This window comes from Rhinolophus ferrumequinum, chromosome 10 (assembly GCF_004115265.2).
Source record: "Rhinolophus ferrumequinum isolate MPI-CBG mRhiFer1 chromosome 10, mRhiFer1_v1.p, whole genome shotgun sequence".
Lineage (NCBI taxonomy): Eukaryota > Metazoa > Chordata > Mammalia > Chiroptera > Rhinolophidae > Rhinolophus > Rhinolophus ferrumequinum.
In genome coordinates this window covers 85383473-85407134 of record NC_046293.1, presented here as the reverse complement: position 1 = coordinate 85407134, position 23662 = coordinate 85383473, and the positions used below count along the sequence as shown (strand labels likewise).

The 23662-nt window shown below is 34.3% G+C and overlaps 1 protein-coding gene across 2 annotated transcripts in view; it reads left to right on the top strand.

Annotated features, from left to right (window-relative positions):
• The window catches only part of CEP83 (centrosomal protein 83), a 113305-nt gene that overhangs the window by 66547 nt on the left and 23096 nt on the right, over window positions 1–23662 (top strand). For both annotated transcript variants that reach the window (XM_033118247.1, XM_033118246.1), the window contains 4 exons: window positions 6550–6681; window positions 13378–13492; window positions 14762–14906; window positions 15020–15169. In XM_033118247.1, the coding sequence (XP_032974138.1) occupies window positions 6550–6681; window positions 13378–13492; window positions 14762–14906; window positions 15020–15169 (542 nt within the window). The remainder of the gene's footprint in view (window positions 1–6549; window positions 6682–13377; window positions 13493–14761; window positions 14907–15019; window positions 15170–23662) is intronic.

Genomic DNA, 23662 nt, shown 5'->3' with positions numbered 1-23662 from the left:
ATTTTGTTCAGGATTTTTGCATCTGTTTTCATCAGAGATATTGGTCTGTAATTTTCCTTTTTTTGTGTTATCCTTACCACGTTTTGGTATCAAGGTAATGTTGGCCTCATAAAATGAGTTGGGGAGTATTGTCTCTTCTTCAATTTTTTGGAAGAGTTTGAATAGGACAGGTATTAGATCCTTTTGAAAGTTTGGTAGAATCCACTAGTGAAGCCATCTGGTCCCAGACTTTTGCTTTTAGGAAGGTTTCGGATGACGAATTCAATTTCTTTACTGGTGATTGGTCTATTTAGATTTTCTAATTCTTCATGATTCATCCTAGGAAGGCTGTATGTTTCTAAGAACTTGTCCGTTTCTTCTAGGTTATTGAATTTGGTGGTATATAGTCCTTCATAGTATTCTTGGATGATCCTTTATATTTCTGTGGCGTCCTTGGTAACTACCACGCTTTCATTTCTGATTTTGTTTATTAGTGTCTTTTCTCTTTTTATATTAGTGAGTCTAGCCAAAGGTTTGTCAATTTAATTAATCTTTTCAAAGAACCAGCTGTTTGTCACATTAATTTTTTCTGTTGTCTTTTTGTTCTCTATTTCATTTAGTTCTGCTCTGATTTTTATTATTTCCTTTCTTCTGCTGACCTTGGTTTTCATTTATTCTTTTTCTTGTACTTTAAGGTGTAAGGTGAGGGGATTTTTCTTGTTTCTTGAGATAGGCCTGTAATGATGTAAATTTCCATCTTGAAACTGCTTTCGCTGCATCCCCAAACTTTTGGTAGGATGTATTTTCATTGTCATTTGTTTCTATGTGTCTTTTGATCTCTCCTCTTATTTCTTCTTTGACCCAGTCGTTGTTTAAAAGTATGTTGTTTAATCTCCACATATTTTTGATTTTCCCCACTTTCTTTTTGCAGTTGATATCGAATTTCAAAGCCTTGTGATCAGAGAATATGCTTGGTATCATTTCAATTCTTCTTAAACTTGCAGAGGTTAGGTTTATGTCCCAATATGTGGTCTATCCTTGAGAATTTTTTTCTATACTAGAAAAAATGTGTAGTCTGATGTTCTAGGATGAAGTGCTCTATGCATGTCAATTATGTCCATTTCATCTAATGTGTCATTTTAGGGCTGCTATTTCTTTATTTTCTGTTTGAATGATTTATCCATAGCTGTCAATGATGTATTTAGGTCCCCTTCTATAATTGTGTTTTGGTCAATTTCTCCCTTTCGTTCTGTTAGTAGTTGCTTGGTATATTTAGGTGGTCCCTGATTGGGAACGTAACTATTGATGACTGTTATGTCTTCTTGTTATATAGTCTCTTTTATCGTTATGAAATGTCCATCTTTGTCTCTTGTTACGTTTTTCATCCTGAAGTCTGTTTGATCTGATATCAGTATCAGATCACTGCACCCGATTTTCCTTGGATACCATTTGCTTGGAGTGTCAATTTCCACCCTTTCACTTTGAGTCTATGTTTGGCCTTGTAGCTGAGATGTGTCTCGTGGAGGCAGCATATGGTTGAGTTTAGTTTTTTAATCTAATCTGCTACTCTGCCTTTTAATTGATGAGTTCAGTCCATTTACATTTAGGGTGATTATTGATATGTGAGGATTTCCTATCATTCTACCTTTGGTTTACTGGTAAGACTGTCTCTCCATTATTGCTTAGCCTTTTTGTTGTTGTCTGTTATTTCTGTGTGGTGGTATTCTATAATTTTTCCCTTTGTTTCTTCTTTTATTACATTATGTGTTTCATTTCTGGATTTTTATGAGTGGTTACCATTAAGTTTATGTAAAAGAAAGTTTTATATTTAGAGTATTCAATTTTTTTCTGCATGCTTATTTCTCCATTCCCAAATTCTGGTTCAGACCTTTACTCTCCCCCCTTTTATGTTTTGGTTGTCACAGATTATCCCTATTTATACTTGTTGAATAGCTTCCTTCAGTATTTCTTGTAGTTCAGGTTGTGTGTTAGAAAATTCCCTCAGCTTCTGTATGTCTGGAAAGGTCTTTATTCCTCCTTCATATCTAAAGGATATCTTTGCTGATTATATTTTTCTTGGCTCATAATTTCTTTCTTTCACTAGTTTAAATATTTGATTCCACCCCTCCTGGCTTGTAGAGTTTCTGTTGAAAAATCTGATGATAATCTGATGGGCTTTCCTTTGTAGGTTACTGTCTTCTTTTCCCTGGCTGCCTTGAGGATTCTTTCTTTGTCATTATTTTTTGACAACTTCAATACAGTGTGCCTTGGAGAAGGCCTATTGGGGTTGAGGTAATAATGTGTTCTATTTGCTTCTTGGATTCAAGGATCCAGTTCTTTCCACAAGTTTGGGAAGTTCTCGTTGACTATTTGTTTGAGAATACTCTCTGTTCCCTTCTCTCTTTCTCCTCCTTCTGTATGCCCGTTATTCTTATATTGCTCTTTCTGATGGAGTCAGAAAGTTCTTGTAGAGTTCTTTCATTTCTTTTTTAAGTCTCAAGTCTTTTTCTTCTTCCATTCATGTCACTTCCAGATTTCTTTCTTCAGTGTAACTGATTCTTTCCTCCATCTGGTCAGCTCTGTTACCTAAGCTGGCTATTGCATTTTTCATTTCTTTTATTGAGTTCTTAATCTCCAGAAATTTTCTTTGGTTCTGTTTTTAAAATTTCAATCTCTTTGGTAAAGTGTCCATTTTGTTCTTTGATTGTGTTTCTGAGTTCATTAAACTGCCTGTCTGTGTTTTCTTGCATCTCGCTGAGTTTTGGAAGAACTGCAATCTTGAATTCTCTGTCATTTAAGTCACATATTTCCATTTCTTTAAGTTCATTTTCTGGAGACTTTTATTTCCTTTCTGAGCTGTCTTGTTGCCTTGGTTATTCATGGCAATTAATGAATTTATTTTTTTTGCTAGACATCTACAGGAGTGGGTTCTGCAACAGGTTGATAGAAAGAGGTCTTTCTTTTGTTTTCCAAAGTAGGTGTTGGTAGAATGTTTTATTTTCTCTCCTACTGCAGCCTTTTATTCTCTTTCACACTGTAGTGTTATAGTTTCTTTGCACTATTCTGGCTTCTCACACAATGGGGGGATTCCCTGGAGGGCTGGCTTCTCCTCTGTGAATAGTTCACCTGGGTCATAGGGTGCCACCTCCATGGGAGGATGTGGAGAGCTTTTGAAGTTCCAAAGCTCTTCTTGCACCAGATTCAGAGCCTGTATGTTTCAGCAGCTCTGTTTACTCCTGCAGGGATCCGCCCAGATAGGTGGGGACAGGGGCGGGGTGGGTTGTGAGAGGTGGCCCAGAGCAATGGCGGCGACCACCACCTCAGCCAGCCCTCACTCCACGGCTCCCTCCCCTTTGCCAGAACTAGTTGGGCTGTGAGTCCCTGTCTGCGGTCCACAGTTCTCAGAACAGCAAATATTCTGTTCTTTTGATCTGACACTGCTACTGTTCCGCTTCTAGCACCGGGCAGATGGGGATGGGGCGAGCCCTGGGAGGGTAGGGAGGGGGCAGCTAGTCTCAGTGCCTAAGGCTTCCGTTCTGCTCGGCAGTGAGGGATTACACCACCGTTTTCAGCCTTCTTCCCTCAGTAATTGCTCCGAGGTCTCTGCCGTGAGTGTTGGGTTCAGCCGTGTGATATGCTGTCCCCCTCAGCCCTGTGGGCCATAAACGGAGCCCTGGCAGTCCATGTTCTTCCCTCTCCCGCAGCTGCAGTAGTTCCGGGATGCAGCGAGCTCGGAGCACTGAGCTAGGTCTTGTCCTGCGCCTGCACGGCACCGTCTCCGTGCTTCTCCCTCCCATCCTCCCCCGCTCGCGCAATTTCCCCACCTTTAGGTGAATTCAGTAGTGGGTCTCTTAGTCTTGCCTGTCTGGTGGGGAGGAATTCCTCTGTGGAGTTATAGTTGTTCAATTTGTTGTAAATTTCAGGGGAGATTTCAAGAGGCTCACCTCACGCTGCCATTTTTATCTACTTTTTTTTTTTAAGAGGAATTGACAGATCTTTGATTTTTAGAGCATAAATGTATGTTTACCAATCTAATGCTGATGCACTTGTGGAATCCCAAGAGTATATTTCTTTTTGTAAAGAGGAAAGGTATTGATTCATAAGCAGTAGCTATGCAACACATTTAGAAAGGGATTATTCCTTCTTTGAGAGTCAAGTCACTTATCTGAAATGATTTAACTCTTACAGTGCTACAGAATAGAATATGCAGCATCCAAAACAATTTATTTGAGTTTCTGAAAGCTAAAGTCATTCAAACCAGAAAGAACAGTTTCTTCCTAGATAGTTATTTCCTTATACTGGAATTCAAGATCTTAAAATCATAAGTCCTGTTTAAACAGAAATACCATACTTATATATCTTATGACAGCTTTTCCCAGAGTAATAAAATTCGACTTGGCTACTAATGCATGCAAGTCTTCACTGAATTATTTCCCTGAGTTCATTAGAGAAAGGTAAAAGCTGGCAGAGCTAGGCTGGTATTCCCAGTGGTATTCTCCAGTGAAAATTCTTGGTTTCCATTGTTGGAGAGGAAAAACTTCTCCTTCATCCTTTTAAGTTCAGTGGTTAGGGGTTGTGAATTAAATTGACAGGAGACATTAGTAAGAGAAAACACAGGTTTTTGCTCATATATGTACATAGGCGTTCACAGAAGAATGTGACACAAATAGGCTGTTAGAATTTCCGTCTTGTATATCCTCTTAATAGGGAAAGGAGAAGAGATGAAAGGGCACTTATGGGAAAACAAATAACTTTTAGGAAAAATAATAGACCTTAAGGAAAATAGGTGGGAGATAATGACAGTTTTGTGACAATGTCTCTTTAGATGATTTCTTATCCTGATGCTGATTTCTTGTCTCCTGTGATGGGAGTCAGTCTTCCCTAGTTATGAAATCCCTGGGGAGGGAATTTATAGCAGTTAAATTCTTTTCTGAGTCTCTGTTTTTAGGCAGATAAGATGAGTTAAGGAAAAAAACCCTTTTTTTATGTCTGTTGATTCTCAAATGTTTTCAACTCAAAATAACGTATGCCGTAGTGGCAAGATACTCCCTTCACCATCTTTTCCGATTTGCTTACTCCTCCTAGTTCTAGGTGTCTAACAGGTCGCAAATATACTATTTCTGAAAAGTAATTGTGGTTTTTGCAGTTATTTTTAACCTTTTAAATCACAATTACTTTTGCACCAACCTAATAGTTTGATTGTTTTGGTTTATTTTGAGCAATCCAAAGAGTTTTGTTTTTTCACTTAGATAGTTATGAAATGATTTGAGTTGGAGGGTAATTAGTGGGCACCTTATTTGTAATCAAAATCCAATATCCACATCCAAAATAGTAATTTTGTTTTTTCCAGCCAGCAAACTGGTACAAGGAGTATATTGATATGTTTTGAAGAGAAGTCATCTTTTTATTTTTTTGGATGAAGCTTTTGATAGTATTTACTGGTCCTTTTCTAAGGTTGTTACTGTCACCGGATTAGACTTGAGGCAGTTCAGAATGAGACTGTTTATGTTGCCATCCTGCCATTCTTAATGTATTTACACAGTGACAGAATAAGTGGATGGTTGCAGTTGAATATCGTATGTGGTCCCAATGTGAAACTTTGCATTGAGGTCATTTAGAGTGATTATTTTTAGGACAAGTTAAATGATGACAAAACATGGGAAGTTCATTGTAACATTTTCAGAAGACCCAATATTTAATTCTTTATCAATTTGTCTGGTGAAATGAAAATAACCACATGACAGCAAGCATTTCTTTCTTTTTTGACTTTTTTTGGCTATTATTGTGCACCAAAAGTATCATTTTATATTTGAGGAAAATAGGTTTTTTATGATTTATTTGAATACGTTCCTTATCATATTTGAGATATATAGGAGATGGGATATTACAAAATTGAAGCTTACCCTTTAAATGCCAAATGTTTTTATTTTAACCATTTTGAGTAGAAATATTTTTGAAAAGTGTTTAGTTTTTCCTCCCTAACTAGAGTACTGTGAGTGTTACCAACCAGAAAGGGTGTTCGATAACTTACAGACTTTATTAAGAATCTTTATGATGTCATGAGGTTAAGATACTGAGTTCTTGACCCACACTTCCGAAGGCTCCAAATTAATTGAGTATTTTGAATTTTTATATCTCTTTTTTAAAATCTCCATTGATTTTAGATGTTCAGTTCTTAACTTTTATAAATGAGTCCTCTTTTGTACTTCTAATATGCTTTTTCATATCTGCTTTGGATTTGAAACCCTCCAAAATGTTTGTTTGAATTATGTCAGTAATAAGAGTAAATAGGTGTCAAGTGAGTACGTTCATAAGAGAAGTGTATGAGTTTTATTTCATTGGTGGCTCTTGATAGGTTGTTTGTTCCCGATAGCTTTGTTGTGTGCTTCCCGGAGCAAACATCTTTCATTTGAAATCTACCAAATACCAAAGAGAAAACTCTTTTTTACTTTCGTATGCGTTAATATTGTTTAGATTTTGAATAATTTAGGGTAGTATGATTGTACATGTATTTTAAATAGTGCTTACTTAATTTTCATATAACTTTAAAATATTTTGTTTTAATAAAAGGCTGAAAAACAGTCAGCTAAACTACAGGTTGAACGCTTGGAAAAAGAACTACAATCAAGCAATGAACAAAATACTGTTTTAATCAGTAAATTGCATAAAGCTGAACGGGAAATCAATACGTTGACCAGTAAAGTAAGTCATCTTATATTTCTACTTCATTTTTCAGAGTGCTTGACACTGTATACATGACAAAGAAAGTTTGCATTTAAATAGTTCAGTTCTCTGTATTGCAGTCTTTTCTTATGCTGTCATCCTCCTTTCCAGGCTCGTGCAGAATCTGACGAGTTCCTATCATTTCCACTGTGATCACTCTAGTCCAAGTCATGACCTCTCTAGGCTCCGTTTTTCCAGTCGCCTTCTTACTGCTATCTTTACTCTTTACGCATTCAGAGGTCTATGTGATCTGGCCCCTGCAATCTTTCCACTGACATCACAGTCCATTCTCTCCCACCCCCCGCCCCGTTCACTTTGCTCCATCATTATTGGCCTTCTCACTCTTCTTTGAGCAAACTTAATTCTACCTCAGGGCCTTTTAACCTGCCCACCTGGCATGGCCTTCCCTCACGTATCTACTTAGTCAGCTTCCTCATCTCTTTCAGATGTTGCCTTATCAGAGAAGCCTTTCTTGTCTTCTCTTTGTAAAATACCGTCTTCCCTCTTCCTCTGCCCTACTCTCTATCTTCCTTGCTCTATTTTTCTCCATAGCTCTTAACACCATCTAATGTACTTATATTTATTTTTTGTCTCTCCTTCTCTTTCCCACTTCTTTTCCCTCAACCAAATACAAGCTGCAAGAGCATGGGGACATTGTTTTTGTTACTGCTGTAGCTCCAGCTCCTGGAGCAGTGCTGTCACACAGTAGGCATTCGATAAATGTTAAATGAGTAAATTAACATTAACAGCATAATCTGCTTTTATGTTATTTTAAAAAGAATGTAACAGTTTGCACATCTTTTATATACAGAGTTTTCTCAGGAACTTAGAGGTTCCCCCCCCCCCCCCTTAAATAGTATATATTAGGAATCTAGTAACCAGAAATAGGTTTGCAATGACGAAAGTATTTTATGGAATAAGAGTATCTGCTCTAGAATCAGACCGGATTCAAATGTCATTTCTTCCCCTTACTAGCTTTGTGAACCTGGGCGATTTACATTTTCTCTGAAAACTTTAATGTTTTCCTTTATAAAATGAGACTAATACCTAACTTATAGAGTATGACAAAGATTAAATGAGATATTTTGCATAAAGCATTTAGCATAAGGTTTAATATATATCACCCAAATAGAGCTGTTGTTATATTAGCCAGTAGTAGTACTATGTTTCCCCGAAAATAAGACCTAGCCAGACAATAAGCTCCAATGTGTCTTTTGGAGCAAAAATTAATATAAGACCTGGTCTTATTTTACTATAAGTAAATAATAAATCTTATAGTAAAATAAGACCAGGTCTTATATAATATAAAATATAATATAATATAATATAATATAATATAATATAATATAATATAATACCGGGTATAATATAATACCAGGTATAATATAATGCAATATAATATAATATAATATAATACAATATAATATAATACCGGGTCTTATATTAATTTTTGCTCTAAAAGACGCATTAGAGCTGATTGTCCAGCTAGGTCTTATTTTCAGGGAAACACAGTAGTAATAGTAGTAGTAGTAGTGGTGGCATCTCTAAGAACTTCACAATAAGACTGGTTACTAAATCAATGAAATATGTATTTTCTATCAGAGTAATGTAAAATCACATTAAAAACCAAAATGGCTCCCAGACCAGAAGGAATTTACTATATGAACTTATCTAAAATAATACTGTGTTCCTCATAAATCCCTTGGCCAAGGAATTACGTGAGCAGACTCAGGCAGTGTTTGTGACAAAGGGAGAGTTTTAGTCAGAAGAATAAGTATTCTGGCCCCTTGAAAAGATCCTTTTTACTGTGGAAAGGAATATACACCAATCTTTTTCAATTTGTGCCATGATACAATTGATCTCATTCCATTTGTCTGATTGAATGATCACCAATCAACTTTCTGTTATTTGACTTCCATGTAATTTTGTCTATAGTAAGAGAGTGCACTGGTCCTTCAGACTTTGAGCATTCTAGTTTCCATTGTAGTTTTTTTCTCATAATGAATAAACTGACATTCTGATTTTATAGATCACTCTTTGTAAACTTTATTCATGTAACTCTAATGTTGAGAGTCTTAAGTGTGGTGACAAAATTGGATTTCTGTGCCTGCAAGGCCAACACCGTAATATTAGATGTATTAAATGCCATTCTTGGGAGATAATTTACCCAATTTTTCCATGGCAAACACATACTTTTTTATATTTGCAGATTATATGTCTAGTGACATTTCAGATTTTTGTTTCAATATCTGTAAATTTACAGTTTACAAAGTGGTTTTGTAGCCAGTGTCTCATTTAATTCATTAGACATGGCTGACAGCAGAAAGAAAGTGAAAATTATACAATAAGATTTTTAATTGTTATAATGTTTTAAGTCAAGTATAGTCTCATAATTGAGCTTAGACGTTGAAATTCAGGTATATTTAGAAATTAAAAACTGTCGTTTTGGAGGAGGTAATGAAGTGCAATGGAAAAGTTCATGGGCTTTGAAGCAGATGAATCTACCTTTGAGTCCTGACTCATTCATCTCACTCACCACCTATGTGACTTCTGACTTGCTTAACTTTTAAATGGGAATAATATTAGGTTGGTGCAATAATATAATTGTGGTTTAAAAGGTTAAAAACAATTGCAAAAACCACAATTTTGCACCAACCTAACACCTATCTCTTACAGGATTTTTGTAAGATTAAAGATAGTATTGAACATAATAAATAGCTGGTGATGAAAATAACAATAGCAATGATTATACACTTGTGATATTCTTACATGAGAAAATGATATAACATAAACAATGCATAACTTTGACCTGGTTAACTAATTTCTTTCTTCACTGTATCAATAACTATGTGTATGACTTTAGGCAAGTTAACTTAGTAAAATTGGGATCCAATTTCCTTGTAGATGAAATGAGGCATTGTTCTAGCTGATCCCTAAGAATCCTTCCTGCATGCTAAGGTTGTGTAAGTCCTTTTAGAAAATAAATAATTTGATTGCTTCCTGATTAACTGTAAGTAATTATTTTATACATTCGATAGATATCAAATATACAACGAAATAGATGCAAAACACGAAGAAGTAAATTAACAATACATGGAGTTCTCATACTTTTCTTGTAATTCTGGTATAAATTAATTTTCAATTCTGTAAAAAAGAAAAAAAATAGTGAATACTCAGTATTTTTAAAACGACCCGAGGAGCCAAACTGAACTGCTGGAATAACCTGAACCATAGAGGGAGCTACAGGACATTGGATAAGCTGGCTTTTGCTATGGCTTCTAACTCTCTTGGGGACTATCAAGTATTTACTTTTCAGGCAGCATATTTTATCTGAGCTCCCTGGCTTACTTGTATCCTGACATTGATTTTTCTTCTTTTTCTGCACATGCTCTTCTCTAGTGCTCTTTCTTTTTAGAATTAGTGCATAGATGATTTCTCCTACTCTGCTAAAGGAAGAAGAGCATTTTAGTGTAGTATTATTTCTCTGTTTGTTTATTAATAGTGCAAAGAGCTGCCTTTCTTTTTAAAGGCATACTTGCATTGTTTTGCATATAAATGGTGTATTAAAAATCACCCTTCTCTTTAAGTGAATCAAGTTTTCATTTGAAACATTGCATCTAAAAAGATTTCATTGGAAGGATAAATTTTGAAATAATAGTTCAAACATGATTGTCAGTTTTCTTTGTAACTTGAAGTTTTCTTCAACATTTTGCAATTATAGCAAATGGTTCTTTGCAATGCAAAGGAACACCTGGGGTGTATTCAAATTTGTAAATGTTTGTTAGCTTTTTGAATGGAGTTATGTCAATATAACTGTGTCTTAGATTAAAAAGTATTACTAAAGATGGCCTGAGAATGATGACCTTGCAGGCATTTCACATTCAATGAGATAAATTCTTCTAGTTACCTCATGACGTTTGATCTTACAACTCCAGTAGAATGTGCAGCCTTAAGGAAGCCATGCCACAGAGTTAATTGTTATTAGCGAAGTTAATGAGGTTACACCATCTCAGATCTTTGAAAAAAAATCAGGTTTTCAGTAGGTACCGGCTCTTTGGAATTTCCATCAAGAAGTTTTTTCACCTATAGTTCTATTTCTTGCTTACATATATAGTTTTTTTGCATATCTCTGTAAAATGCCTACTATTGCCATTTTAAAAAAACATTTCTTAAAGTTTTGTTAGTAGTAATAGGGAGTCATCTCAGGATACTTGATTATGCTGTGTCAAAAGCACAAAGCAATTTTACAATGGTAAAGGCCAGAATCTACATAGAAAACATTTTGAACAAACACACAAACCAATAAACAGGGTAGCATGGCCCATGGAGCTTCAGAAGAGTGTGAATCTGTTTAAATTATATGCAGTTGTGCGGTTTTTTTAAGGAAAAGATTCCTAGTTTTTCTAAGATTTTTGAAGCCTGATCACAAAGAAGGTTAAGAACCAGGGATGTAGAGGCAGAAAGAAACGTTATTATGACTATTTGGGATTTGGTTCAGATTACTCCTAGAAAGTGCTACTATTGGTCATACGTAAGCGATAAATATTCATATAATGTTTTTCATTTTTAATAAATAAAAATTCCTTTAAATATATTTTAGGAAGTTAATTAATATTAGTATAAGTGCAGTCATTATTTTAGGATTATACAATTGTGACACTAAAGAAAAACTTAAACTCACGTAGGTCCATAGACGAGTAAATTGGAATGCAGAGAAGGCAAGCGCCTTGCTTGAGCAGGTACCACTAGTTTAGTATAGAAATAGACCGGGAGACAGACGGCACTTGTTGTTTGACTTCCTGTCCACTGTTCTTTCAGTTTCAATAATTACAATTTAGTTGAAAAGTGTCTTCTCATTTCAGTAAATCTCAGGGTGCAGTGAATTAAGAAATAGGTTTTTATTCCGTGGTCCTGGTTGGAATGAATCAAGATCCTACAGAATAAGATGGCTCTAATTTTTCACTTCATAGTTAAAGTAGCTACTGTGCTGTGTGAATGAGCTACTATGTCGTTCTCAACCGTTTACAGTCAGTACATAATAGCAGGTTATAATTACATTTGTCTTAGAGATTGGCTTTTCATTGTAGTTATATTTCTTCAAAAATTTTAAGCGCTTGCAGTTTAAATTCTGTGTCCATGAAATTATAATGCAGTAAAACCCAATCCACAGAAAGTTTAAGTATTAAAATAAATATAAGTTCTTAGCTGCAATCATGTAGTTAAACACTGTTCTGTGAAACTTGCTTTCATAGAAAAGAATTTCAAAAAGATTTAAAAATGCAAAACTGATGTCAGCACAAGGTATTCATTTTACGTGTTGCCATTAAAAACTCTAAGTTAATTTGGAGGGATGCATTTTAATGTGGTAGAGAGTAGAGAGGCAGTATAGTACTTGCTTTTCTATTTTCCTTTACTTGGGCATTTTGCGCTGAACCATTCCTTACAATGTTTTCAGGACCTTTCAGACATGGAGTCTCTTCCAGTAAGACACTTCTGTTTCTCACCTTTACCTTCTTTGGCTCTCGGACAGCTTCCTAAGTTGTTTCTAACTGTCCAGTTTTTATAGATTGTTATTACACTCATGTAAATCATCCTTCACCCTCCTGTTTCCAGCATCTTACATTTTATGTATTTGGCTTGCATATATTTGTGGTTTTCATAGTGTTATACATTAGTGTAATATGTCAGAATGCAGTTTTATGCCTTTATGTCTCTAGTGGTTAAATCCTCGTTATGGTACTGTACCTAATGTCAGATGCACCTTACCAAGGGGAAGGGACGTGGAAAATGTGATAGGAGTGCCGATGGTTGGAGAGACGAAGCTTTCTCGTTTGCTGCTGTTATTCCCAGCTCTTAAAACGCATAAGCACTTAAGAGGTGCTCAGTAGATATTTATTGAATGGATGAACAAATACTGTTTACAAGAGATATCTCAGGGAAGACTGAAAATGGATATATGAGGGATTAATTATATATAAAACTGACAATTATTTACATTCACTTGGGGCTTTAAAATAATCAGGTTTTGACAATAAAGGTTTAAATTAGAATTATATATTTTATACTCCCACTACCACACATGCACACACACACATGCACACACACACGTGCACACATGTACGCATACATTATTTAGTTACCAAATTCAATTGATCTTTTCTTCTTGGCCCCTTTGTCTGTTCTTTGCCCTTAATTGGTTTCTTTACTTTCAGTTTCTTAAGCCACCATATTTACAATTAGAGTTAATTTTCTGAAACAAAGTTGATTGTGCCACTTTCAATAGCCAACAGGACACACAACCTTTTTTTGGGGCATATAAAGCTTATTTCCTGCAACTCCACAGATATCACGCCTTCCTCTGCTCTACCTGTAACTCATTGCTCATTGTTCCTCAAGCAATGTGACGGTGCAACGAGGTAACGTTTTGCATGCTGTTCCTTAAAGCTAGAATGCCTTCTTGTCACCAAGGCTTTTTTTAAAGACTCACTTTTGTGAGGAAAACACTGTTTTCTTGGTGCCAAGTACTGTTCCAGGCACTGAAACACCTTCCCTCCCCAAAAGTACTTACGCTGTACTGTTCTACCACAGTGTTTTCTGATGTTTGCTGATGTGTTTGGGGAAGCAGTTCATGGCAAGAAATAATCAATAGTAATTTCAATTTCTAATTATCAACAGGTAAAAGAACTTAAACATTCAAACAAACTCGAAATAACAAATATCAAACTGGAGGCAGCAAGAGCTAAGAGTGAGCTAGAAAGAGAAAGGAATAAGATTCAAAGTGAACTGGATGGTAATATATAATTTCTCATGCTTTTCACTGTTATTTTCACATATAAACTACAATTATTAAAATAGATCAAACTGAATTTTTATTTCCAGATTTTTCAGCTTAATTGAATTTTTAATCTTAGAACACATGGATTGTTTTTGTTTATATGTTGAATGTTCATTCTGTGATCTAACTTTTAAAATCAATCTTGTTTATATCATAGTAATTTCATTAGTACATACATTAAGTGAAATATTACAAATGGGATACCATATTTCCTGGGTTTATAATTTTAAACGATTTAGATCATGTGATTATTAGTCTCAGGCCATTTGAAGTCTAAAGAATGTAAGGAAGATAAGTGGCTTCTAGGCCCAATTTTTAAGTTTTTAAAAAATTTTTATGTAGACTCGAAGCCAGTTATTGAGCCTAGTTCAGCCACGGCTTGTTTTTAAGCTCCAGTTTAGTTTTAGAATGTCTTTCTCATCAAGATTCCTCAGAAATTTTCTTTCTGACTTTTCTTAAGTACTTAAATAAGCTGCCTTTGGCCTGTAACTCTTCTTGAGTTGGTCGTTAGTTAAACTGGCCTCAGACAGAGCTTAGTTTCAGACAGAGCTTATTTTCATATTTAATTTCTACTTTATATTGACTCATGGATTTACATAGAGTTAGGGAGTAAATTTTCTTAGGAATTTAAGGAGTTTGGGATCTAGTTTTGTATTCTTTTTTAACTTTGAGTTAGATATGAGTTTTAGTTCTTCCTTCTGCAGAATACTTTGCTATCTCATTACAAGGGAGATTTGTGAATTCATTGGACAAACTTGAAAGTTCCCAATTTATATTTCTAGAAATCTAACAGTTGCTAGAATGATAGGTTTTGAGGGATTCTATGCTTTGATTCACTCTGCTTCCAGCCAGCTTTATGATGACTGGGGCTTAAGTTAGAGAACCCTTTTAGAGGGGAAGTAAGTATTTATATCACGTTGGTTATCACCTGACTGGTGTCCTCAAGATTCAAATGAATAACTGTATATAACCTTTTATTAACATTTTTGTGTGTGTACACTAAATAAAATAATCATAGAAAAATTAACTCTTGAGTTTTAGTCTGTTTTGCTCTTAAGAGGTTTATCACTATAACAATACTTGAGAGAATATGTATCCCGAGAGGCTTACTTGTAACACCCTTCTAATTGTATTACCAGCTTATGAACATTTGCTGATAATTGTGATTTTTCGTCTTAGTAACATTGAACATGGTACATCTTTTCTCTGTAAAAAAAACACTAGGATTACAGTCAGACAATGAAATTCTCAAATCAGCTGTTGAATACCACAAAGTGCACTTAGTAGAAAAGGATCGTGAATTAATACGTAAAGTACAAGCGGCCAAGGAAGAAGGTTATCAAAAACTTGTGGTATTACAAGATGAAAAGTAAGTACATAATTACCTTACTTTGTGTTAAATCTACTTGCAAATGAAAACATTCTGCTGTCATGTCATCCTTATTGTAGTTTTTGTAGCATAATTATCATCTGTTGTTTTAGGCTTGAACTTGAGAACAGATTAGCGGATTTAGAGAAAATGAAAGTGGAATATGATGTCTGGAGGCAAACGGAAAAGGATCAGTGTGAAGAGAAACTACGGGCGTCACAGATGGCAGAAGAGTCGGCCAGGAGGGAACTTCAGAGTATTAGGTTATAAATGTGGATATAGTTTACACTTTTCATTTTGAAATAATTCCAGAGCTAACAAATCATTCTAAAAGTAGTACAAAGAGTTCCTGTATAATCTTCACCCAGATCTCCAAATATTAACATCTTACATAACCATATTACAATAATCAAAGCTAGTAAGTTACTATAATTAGGAAATCAAATAAATGTTACTGTTATCAAGCCTATAGACTGTATTCAAATTTTACCAATTGTCCCACTGATGCCCTTTTTCTTGTCCAAGATCCAATCCAGAATCACACGCTGCCTTTACTTAGTCTCCTTTAATCTTGATATGCCAGTATTTTTGAAGAATATTGGCCTATTATTTTGTAGATTATCTCTCAATTAAATTTTAGTCACACATTTTTAAATTCACTTACACATTTATAGCAAAAATAACAGCAAAGTTAAAACCATGTGTACTCCGTTCATCATGTCAGGAGGTATGTGTGTCGTCTTCTTATTGGTGATACTAACTCTGATCAGCTGGTTAAGGTGGTGTCTGCCAGGGTTTCCACTATAAGATGACTATTTATTCCCTCTTTGTAATGTATAATTATGGGGGAGAGACTTTGAGACTATGTAAATATTCTCATTATATGAGTACTTTCTCATTATTCTTTCACTACTTTTAGCATCCATTGATAATTCTTGCTTGAAACAATTATTACTTTAGAGTTTACCAAATGATGTTTTCATATTTCCATCATTCCTTTTACATTTATTAGTTGGAATTCTCCTTAAAGGAAGATGTTTCCCTTCTCTTTAAATATTAAATTTGTATCAGTTTGGTGCATGGATTCTTATTTTATGCTATGGGATATAATCTTTTATTACAATTTATTTTGTTGCTTAGATTGTCTCAGATTTGGCCATTAGAAACTTTTTGAAGTTGATTTCTATGTCCTCTTTTGACATCTTTATTTTCTGGCATCACAAGATGTTCTGGGCTCATCTTATACTTTCCCTGCCCCAGGCCTGGAATCAGCCGTTTCTCTAAGGCGCTCTGGTTCCTCTACAGTATATTGGAACCAGTATTTAGAAACCAAAATCTCAGCTCTCAGTGTATTTATTGATATCACAGTGTCATTTCTTCCAGGCTCTCTCAGTGAATTGAGTTAGAAAATATATTTATGTGTATACGCAGATACACATTTTTATCTATTTGTTTATATATATAATATATAGTCATGAGTTCATATTGATATTTCCAGTACACTATGGTATTCATTCTAGCCTTTTCTCTTATTTGTAACTTCCTTCTTTAACAATGAGAAATGTGGTTCTCATTGTCCATAATGTATTTACTTATTTTCTTAGTCCAGAAATACACACAAGTTTTGAAAGTGTTAATTTATAACTGTAAAAACCAAGCCTGTTAACTAGTGTGTAATATTAGTGTACAGTTCTTTTTTTTTTTTTGGTTCGTCTTTAGCCTATGAGTATATAGTCAAAAATCTGCTTTCCAAAATTTCTTAGTTCTTTCCAAACCTCCCTTCACTGGTTATAGTATTCATTTATAAAACATTTTTTTCTTTCTATTCCATTTTGGTCCATTTCTTTCTATTTTTTCCATTTTGGGTCCCCACCTCATCCTTGTTGGTTTTATTTATTAACTTGATGTAGTTCTAAAAGACAACTTATTGACTCTGGATTTTAAATCATAGTTAAGTAGTCTCTATCTGCTCTTAGGTTAAGGAAGAATTCACCTTGTTTTTGCATTTGTATGGTGTCATATTTTGTATATATTGATATCCTTGATCTATTTGGAGTGTATTTTATATCTTGTGAGGTATGGATTTCATTTTACTGCTTTCTAAATGACTAACCAATTTTCCCACTCGTTTATTAAAACAGTCTTTGTCCCAGTGATTTTGAAGACATTTTTATTGTATTTTAAATTTCTATTTACATTTGGGTATGTTTCTAGACTTTCTGTTCTGTTTTACTGGTCTGTTTATATATCCATGAGCCACTACCACAGTATTTTAATTATAAACATTTTATAGTGTGTTTTAATGTCTGGTTAGATTACTCTGTCTTCCTAGTTTTTCTCTTACAGAAGTTTCTTGGCTATTCTTTCATGTTTGTTTTTCCATATGAATTTGAATATCAGTATCTAGCACCATAAAAAAGTTTGTTGGTATTTTTATTGGGATTTCTTTAAATTTTTAAACTAAGTTAAGGAGAACTGACATCTTTTGATGTTGAGTTGAGTTTTCCTGTTCAAGAAAGGAGATTTATTTCCACGTATTGAAATTTTCTTTTGTGTCTTTCGGGAGAGTTCTAAAACGTAGTTTTCACACATTTTTTGCTTATTCCCAAGTAGCTTAATCTTCTTTGTTTGCATTGTAAATGTGTTTTTCCCCATTTTGTTCTCTCATTATTGTTTGTTTATGAAGACTATCAACTTTTATATATTAATATTATATCCCGCTAATTTACTAAATTCTTTTTTTGTTTGAGTTAGTTTTATTATGAATTATCTAACATTTCTCAGGTATACTATAATGTCATCTACAAATACAGATAATTTTACTCCTTTACCAATTCTTATGACTCTAATTGACTTACCTAATTGCACTGGCAAGCACCTCCAATGTAGTATTGAGTAGTTTTGGAGGTAGTGGGAATCCTTGCCTTTTTCCTGGTCATAGTGGATATGTCTCTACAATTTGTTCATTAAGATGCTAGGTTTAGGATTAAGGTATATGTATATTTTATCATTTTTATTTTCTTAAGTACTTTTATCAGGCATGATATTGAAAATTATCAAGGGTTATTTAGCATCTCTGGAGATAATCATGATTTTTCCTCCCTAGCACTATTAATATAGTGTATGAATGGATTTCCTAATCTTGAACCAACCATAATTTGTGGAATAAAGTCCTTTTGACTTTAGTGTCGTTGTTTGTCTAAGGTGGTGCTGTATTCTGTTTGTTAATGTTTTGTGTAGTACTTGGTGTGTACTTTTCTTTTTTTGTAATGTCTTCATCATGTTTAGGCATCAGTGTTATTCTTGCTCATTAAAAAGAAAAAATGAGGAAGATGCTCTTGGTTTTCAATGTTCTGGGACAAATATGGTACAGTGGAATTACCTGGTTTTTGGAGGCTTGATAGAATGCCCCTGTGAAACCATCCAGGCTGTGTCTTTTCCTGGGATCGTTCTTTGATATCTCTCTATTTCTTCTATAAAAATCAGCCTGTTTAAGTTCTTTTCTCTATTGGGATCATTTTTTATCTGTATTTTCATAAGAAATTATTCATTTCATCTGTATATTCAATTTTATTTGTGTAGAGGGCAGCAAAATGGTTTTGCATTAATTTCTCTGCGTCAATGCTTACTTTTCCTTGGTCATTTCTTGTTTTGTATGTATGCTTTCTTCTTGTCTTAATCAAGTTAGCTAGTGCTGTATTAATTTTTTATTGTGGTAAACTGTACATAACAAAACTTATTGTTTTAATCATTTTTAAGTGTATAGTTTGGCGCTTTTTTTAAACTAAGATTTTGATTTATTGATCAACCTTTTCTATTTCCTACCTCATTAATTTCTGCTTTTATCTTCTTTCTTTGTTTTTTGCCATTGAAAAGTTTTTATAATTTATTGGTGTTTAATGTACATAAAATACAATTAACCCATTTAAATAATGTACAGCTTGATGAATTTTGGTAATTGCATACAGTTGTGTAATCATAACCCCAATAAAAGCACAGAAGTATTCTGTCACCCTAAAAGTTTCCCCATGTCTCTTTGCAGTTGACCTCGCCCCTGACCACAGCCTTAAGCAGCCCTGATATATCCGTGCTGTTGCCTGTATCAGTAGTTCATTCCTGTTTATTGCTGATTAGTATTCCATTGGATGGATATAACATGATTTGTTTATCCATTCTCTTGAGGGAGAAAGTTTGGGTTGTTACTCGTTTGGGACTATTATGAATGATGCCGCTAGGAACAGTTATGTACAATTCTGTGTGTGGGCATACAGTTTTTATGTTAAATATCTTGGTTAAATATCTAGGGATGAGGTTGCTGAGTCATATGTAAGTGTATATTTAATTTCATAACATATAGCAATACTCTTTTCCAAAGTGGTTGTACTATTTTTCATTCTCAGTACCAACATATGACAGTTCCATTTGTTTCATGTCCTTACTGACACTTGTTATTGTCAGTAATTTTAACTTAATAATTCTAGCAGATGTGTAGTAATACGTCACTGTGGTCTTAATTTGATTTTTCCTGAATGCTAGTGATGTTTAGCATCTTAATGTGCATATAGGCGACTTCACTTTTGTGACGTGTCTGTTCAAATATTTTGTTCATTTTTAGAGTTGGGAAGTTATCTTACTGAGTTGTAATAGCTCTTTATGTGTTCTGCATATAAGCTGTTTGTCAGATTCATGTTTTACAGCTATTTTCTCCCAATCTGTGGCTTGCTTCCTTGTTTACTTTCATTGTGTCTACTGAAAGCAATTTTTTTATTTTGATGAAATCCATTTTGTCAATTTTTTTCGTTTTTAAAAAGTTTATGCTTTTTATGTTCTGTTTAAGAAATATTTGCCTAATCCTGTGTCCAGATTTACATTGTTTTTTCTAAAAGATTAATATTTTGGTCTTTACATTTAGGTTTATAGTCCCATTTATGATAGTATGAGCTGATGGTAGACATTCCTTTTTTATTTCCATATAGGTATCAAGTTGTTCCAGCACCATTTGTTGAAGACTGTTTTTTCCCCTCATTGAATTATTTTGGTAACTTTGGTGAAAATCAATTGACCATATAAGTGTGTGTCTGTTTCTGGACTCTGTTCTATTCCATTGATCTGTATGTCTGGCTTGATGCCAGTATCACACTGTTTTGACTACAGTAGCTTTATAGTAAGTTTGATACAGGTAGTGCAAGACCTCTACCTTTGTTTTTTATAAAGATTGTTTTGGCTCTTCTAGGTCCTTTGCCTTTCCACATAAATTTTAAAATCACCTTGTCACCTTTTCAAAAAAGCTTGTTAAGATTTTGATTGGAATTACAATAAATCTTTAGCTCAGCTTTAGGAGAGTTGTCATCTCAACAATATTGGAGTCTGTCCATCCAGTTCATGATTACGGCATATCTCTCTGTTTATTTAGGTCATCTTTAATTTCTTTCATCAAAGTTTTGTAGTTTTTATTGTATACATATGTCTTGCTCATCTTGTGTTACATTTTATTCCTAAGCAATTTTATGTGATTATAATTGGAGTTATTTTTAAGTTTTTATTTTTCATTGTTCATTGCTAGCATATAGAAATAGTTGACTTTTATGTAGTGACCTTGAATCCTGTGACCTGAACTAAAATCACGTATTTTCTGCTAGCTGTTTTGTGGATTCCTTAGAGTTTTTTAAGATCATTTCATATAGATCTCTGCTATATTCATCTTTTTTTGTTTTGTTCTGTGAGTTGGAAATTTAATTCAACTAACTCATTTTTTTTTCAGAATGATGAGAGCAGAAACATTTATTTATTTATTTATTTATTTAATAAAATTCCTGAATTTTATTTCAGCTGTTAATTTCATTTTCTTTTTTTTATTAATTTATTGGGGTGACAATTGTTAGTAAAATTCCACAGATTTCAGGTGTACAATTCTGTATCACATCATCTATAAATCCCATTGTGTGTTCACCATCCAGAGTCAGTTCTCCTTCCATCACCATATATTTGATCCCTCTTACCTTCATCTCCTACTCCCCAACTCCCTTACCCTCTGGTAACCATTAAACTATTGTCTGTGTCTATGAGTTTTTGTTTCTCATTTGTTTGTCTTGTTCTTTTGTTGTTTTTGGTTTATATACCACATATCAGTGAAATCATATGGTTCTCTGCTTTTTCTGTCTGACTTATTTCGCTTAGCATTATACTCTCAAGATCCATCCATGTTGTCACAAATGTTCCTGTATCATCTTTTCTTACCCCCGAATAGTATTCCATTGTGTATATATACCACAACTTCTTTATCCATTCATCTATCGAAGGACATTTTGTTTGTTTCCATGTCTTGGCCACCGTAAACAAAGCTGCAATGAACATTGGAGCACACGTGTCTTTATGTATAAATGTTTTCAGATTTTTTGGGTAAATACCCAGGAGAGGGATTGCTGGGTCATATGGTAATTCTATTTGTAATTTTTTGAGGAACCTCCATACTGCCCTCCATAACGGCTGCAACAGTCTGCATTCCCACCAACAGTATATGAGGGTTCCTTTTTTCTCCACAGCCTCTCCAACACTTGTTACTATTTGTCTTGTTGATGATAGCCATTCTGACTGAGGTGAGGTGATATCTCATTGTGGTTTTTATTTGCATTTCTCTGATGATTAGTGATGTTGAGCATTTTTTCTCATGTCTATTTGCCATTTGTATGTCCTCTTTGGAGAAATGTCTCTTCAAGTCGTCTGCCCATTTTTCAATTGGGTTGTTTGTTTTTTTGTTACTGAGTTTCATGAGTTCCTTGTATATTTTGGATATTAGCCCCTTATCGGAGGCACTATTTGCAAAAATCTTCTCCCATTCAGTTGGTGGCCTCTTTATTTTGTTGATGGTTTCTTTTGCTGTGCAGAAGCTTTTATATGAATATAGTCCCATTCGTTTATTTTAGCTTTTACTTCCATTGCCTTTGGAGTCAAATTCATAAAATGCTCTTTGAACCCAAGGTTCATAAGTTTAGTACCTATGTTTTCTTCTATGCAGTTTATTGTGTCAGGTCTTATGCTTAAGTCTTTGATCCATTTTGAATTAATTTTGGTACATGGTGACAGATAGCAGTCCAGTTTCATTCTTTTGCACGTAGCTTTCCAATTCTCCCAGCACCATTTATTGAAGAGGCTGTCTCTCCTCCATTGTATGTTTTTAGCTTCTTTGTCAAAAATTATCTGTCCATATTTATGTGGTTTTATTTCTGGGTTCTCAGTTCTATTCCATTGGTCTATGTGTCTGTTTTTCTGTCAATACCATGCTGTTTTGATTATTGTAGCCTTGTAGTACAAGCTAAAGTCAGGGAGTGTGATACCTCCAGTATTGTTCTTTTTTCTTAAGATTGCGTTGGCTATTCGGGGTCTTTTGTAGTTCCAAACAAATCTGATGATTTTTTGTTCTATTTCTTTAAAAAATGCCATTGAGATTTTGATGGGGATTGCATTAAATCTGTATATTGCTTTGGGTAATATGGCCATTTTAACTATGTTCATTCTTCCAATCCATGAGCACAGAATGTCTTTCCATTTCTTTGTGTCTTCTTCAATTTCTTTCAAAAATGTCTTACAGTTTTCAGTATATAGGTCCTTCACATCCTTGGTTAAGTTTATTCCTAGGTATTTTATTCTTTTTGCTGCAATTGCAAAAGAAATTGTTGTTTTTATTTCTTTTTCTGAGATTTCATTGTTAGTATATAGGAATGCAATGGACTTTTCGTATGTTGATTTTGTAGCCGGCAACTTTACTGTATTCGTTGATTGTTTCTAATAGCTTTTTGGTGGAGTCTTTAGGGTTTTCTATATATAGCATCATGTCATATGCAAAGAGTGATAATTAAACTTCTTCATTCCTAATTTGGATGCCTTTTATTTCTTTCTCTTGCCTGATTGCTCTCGCGAGGACTTCCAACACTATGTTGAAAAGCAGAGGTGACGGGACAGCCCTGTTGTGTTCCTGAACGTGAGCAAAGGGCTTCAGTTTTTCACCATTAATTATGAGATTAGCTGGGGGCTTGTCATATATGGCCTTTATTATGTTAAGGTATTTTCCTTCTATACCTATTTTATTAAGTGTTTTAATCATAAATGGATGTTGTATCTTGTCAAATGCTTTTTCTGCATCAATTGATATAATCATATGATTTTTGTCCTTTATTTTGTTTATGTGATGTATCACATTGATGGATTTGCGGATGTTGAACCATCTTGTGCCCCGGGGATGAACCCCCTTGGTCGTGATGAATAATCTTTTTAATGCATTGTTGTATTCGATTTGCTAGAATTTTGTTTAGGATTTTTGCATCTGTATTCATCAGAGATATTGGTCTGTAGTTTTCTTTTTTTTTGTTGTCCTTATCAGGATTTGGTATCAGGGTAATGTTGGACTCATAAAAGGAGTTAGGGAGTACTGTCTCTTCTTCAATTTTTTGGAAGAGTTTGAGCAGGATTGGTATTAGATTCTCTTTGAAGGTTTGGTAGAATTCACTAGTGAAGCCATCTGGTCCCGGACTTTTGCTTTTGGGAAGGTTTTGGATGACTGATTCAATTTCGTTGCTGGTGATCGGTCTGTTTAGATTTTCCAGTTCTTCATGGTTCCGCCTTGGAAGATTATATGTTTCTAAGAACTTGTCCATTTTTTCTAGGTTATTGAATTTGGTGGCATATAGTCCCTCATAGTATTCTTGGATGATCCTTTGTATTTCTGTGTTGTCCGTGATAACTTCCCCTTTTTCATTTCT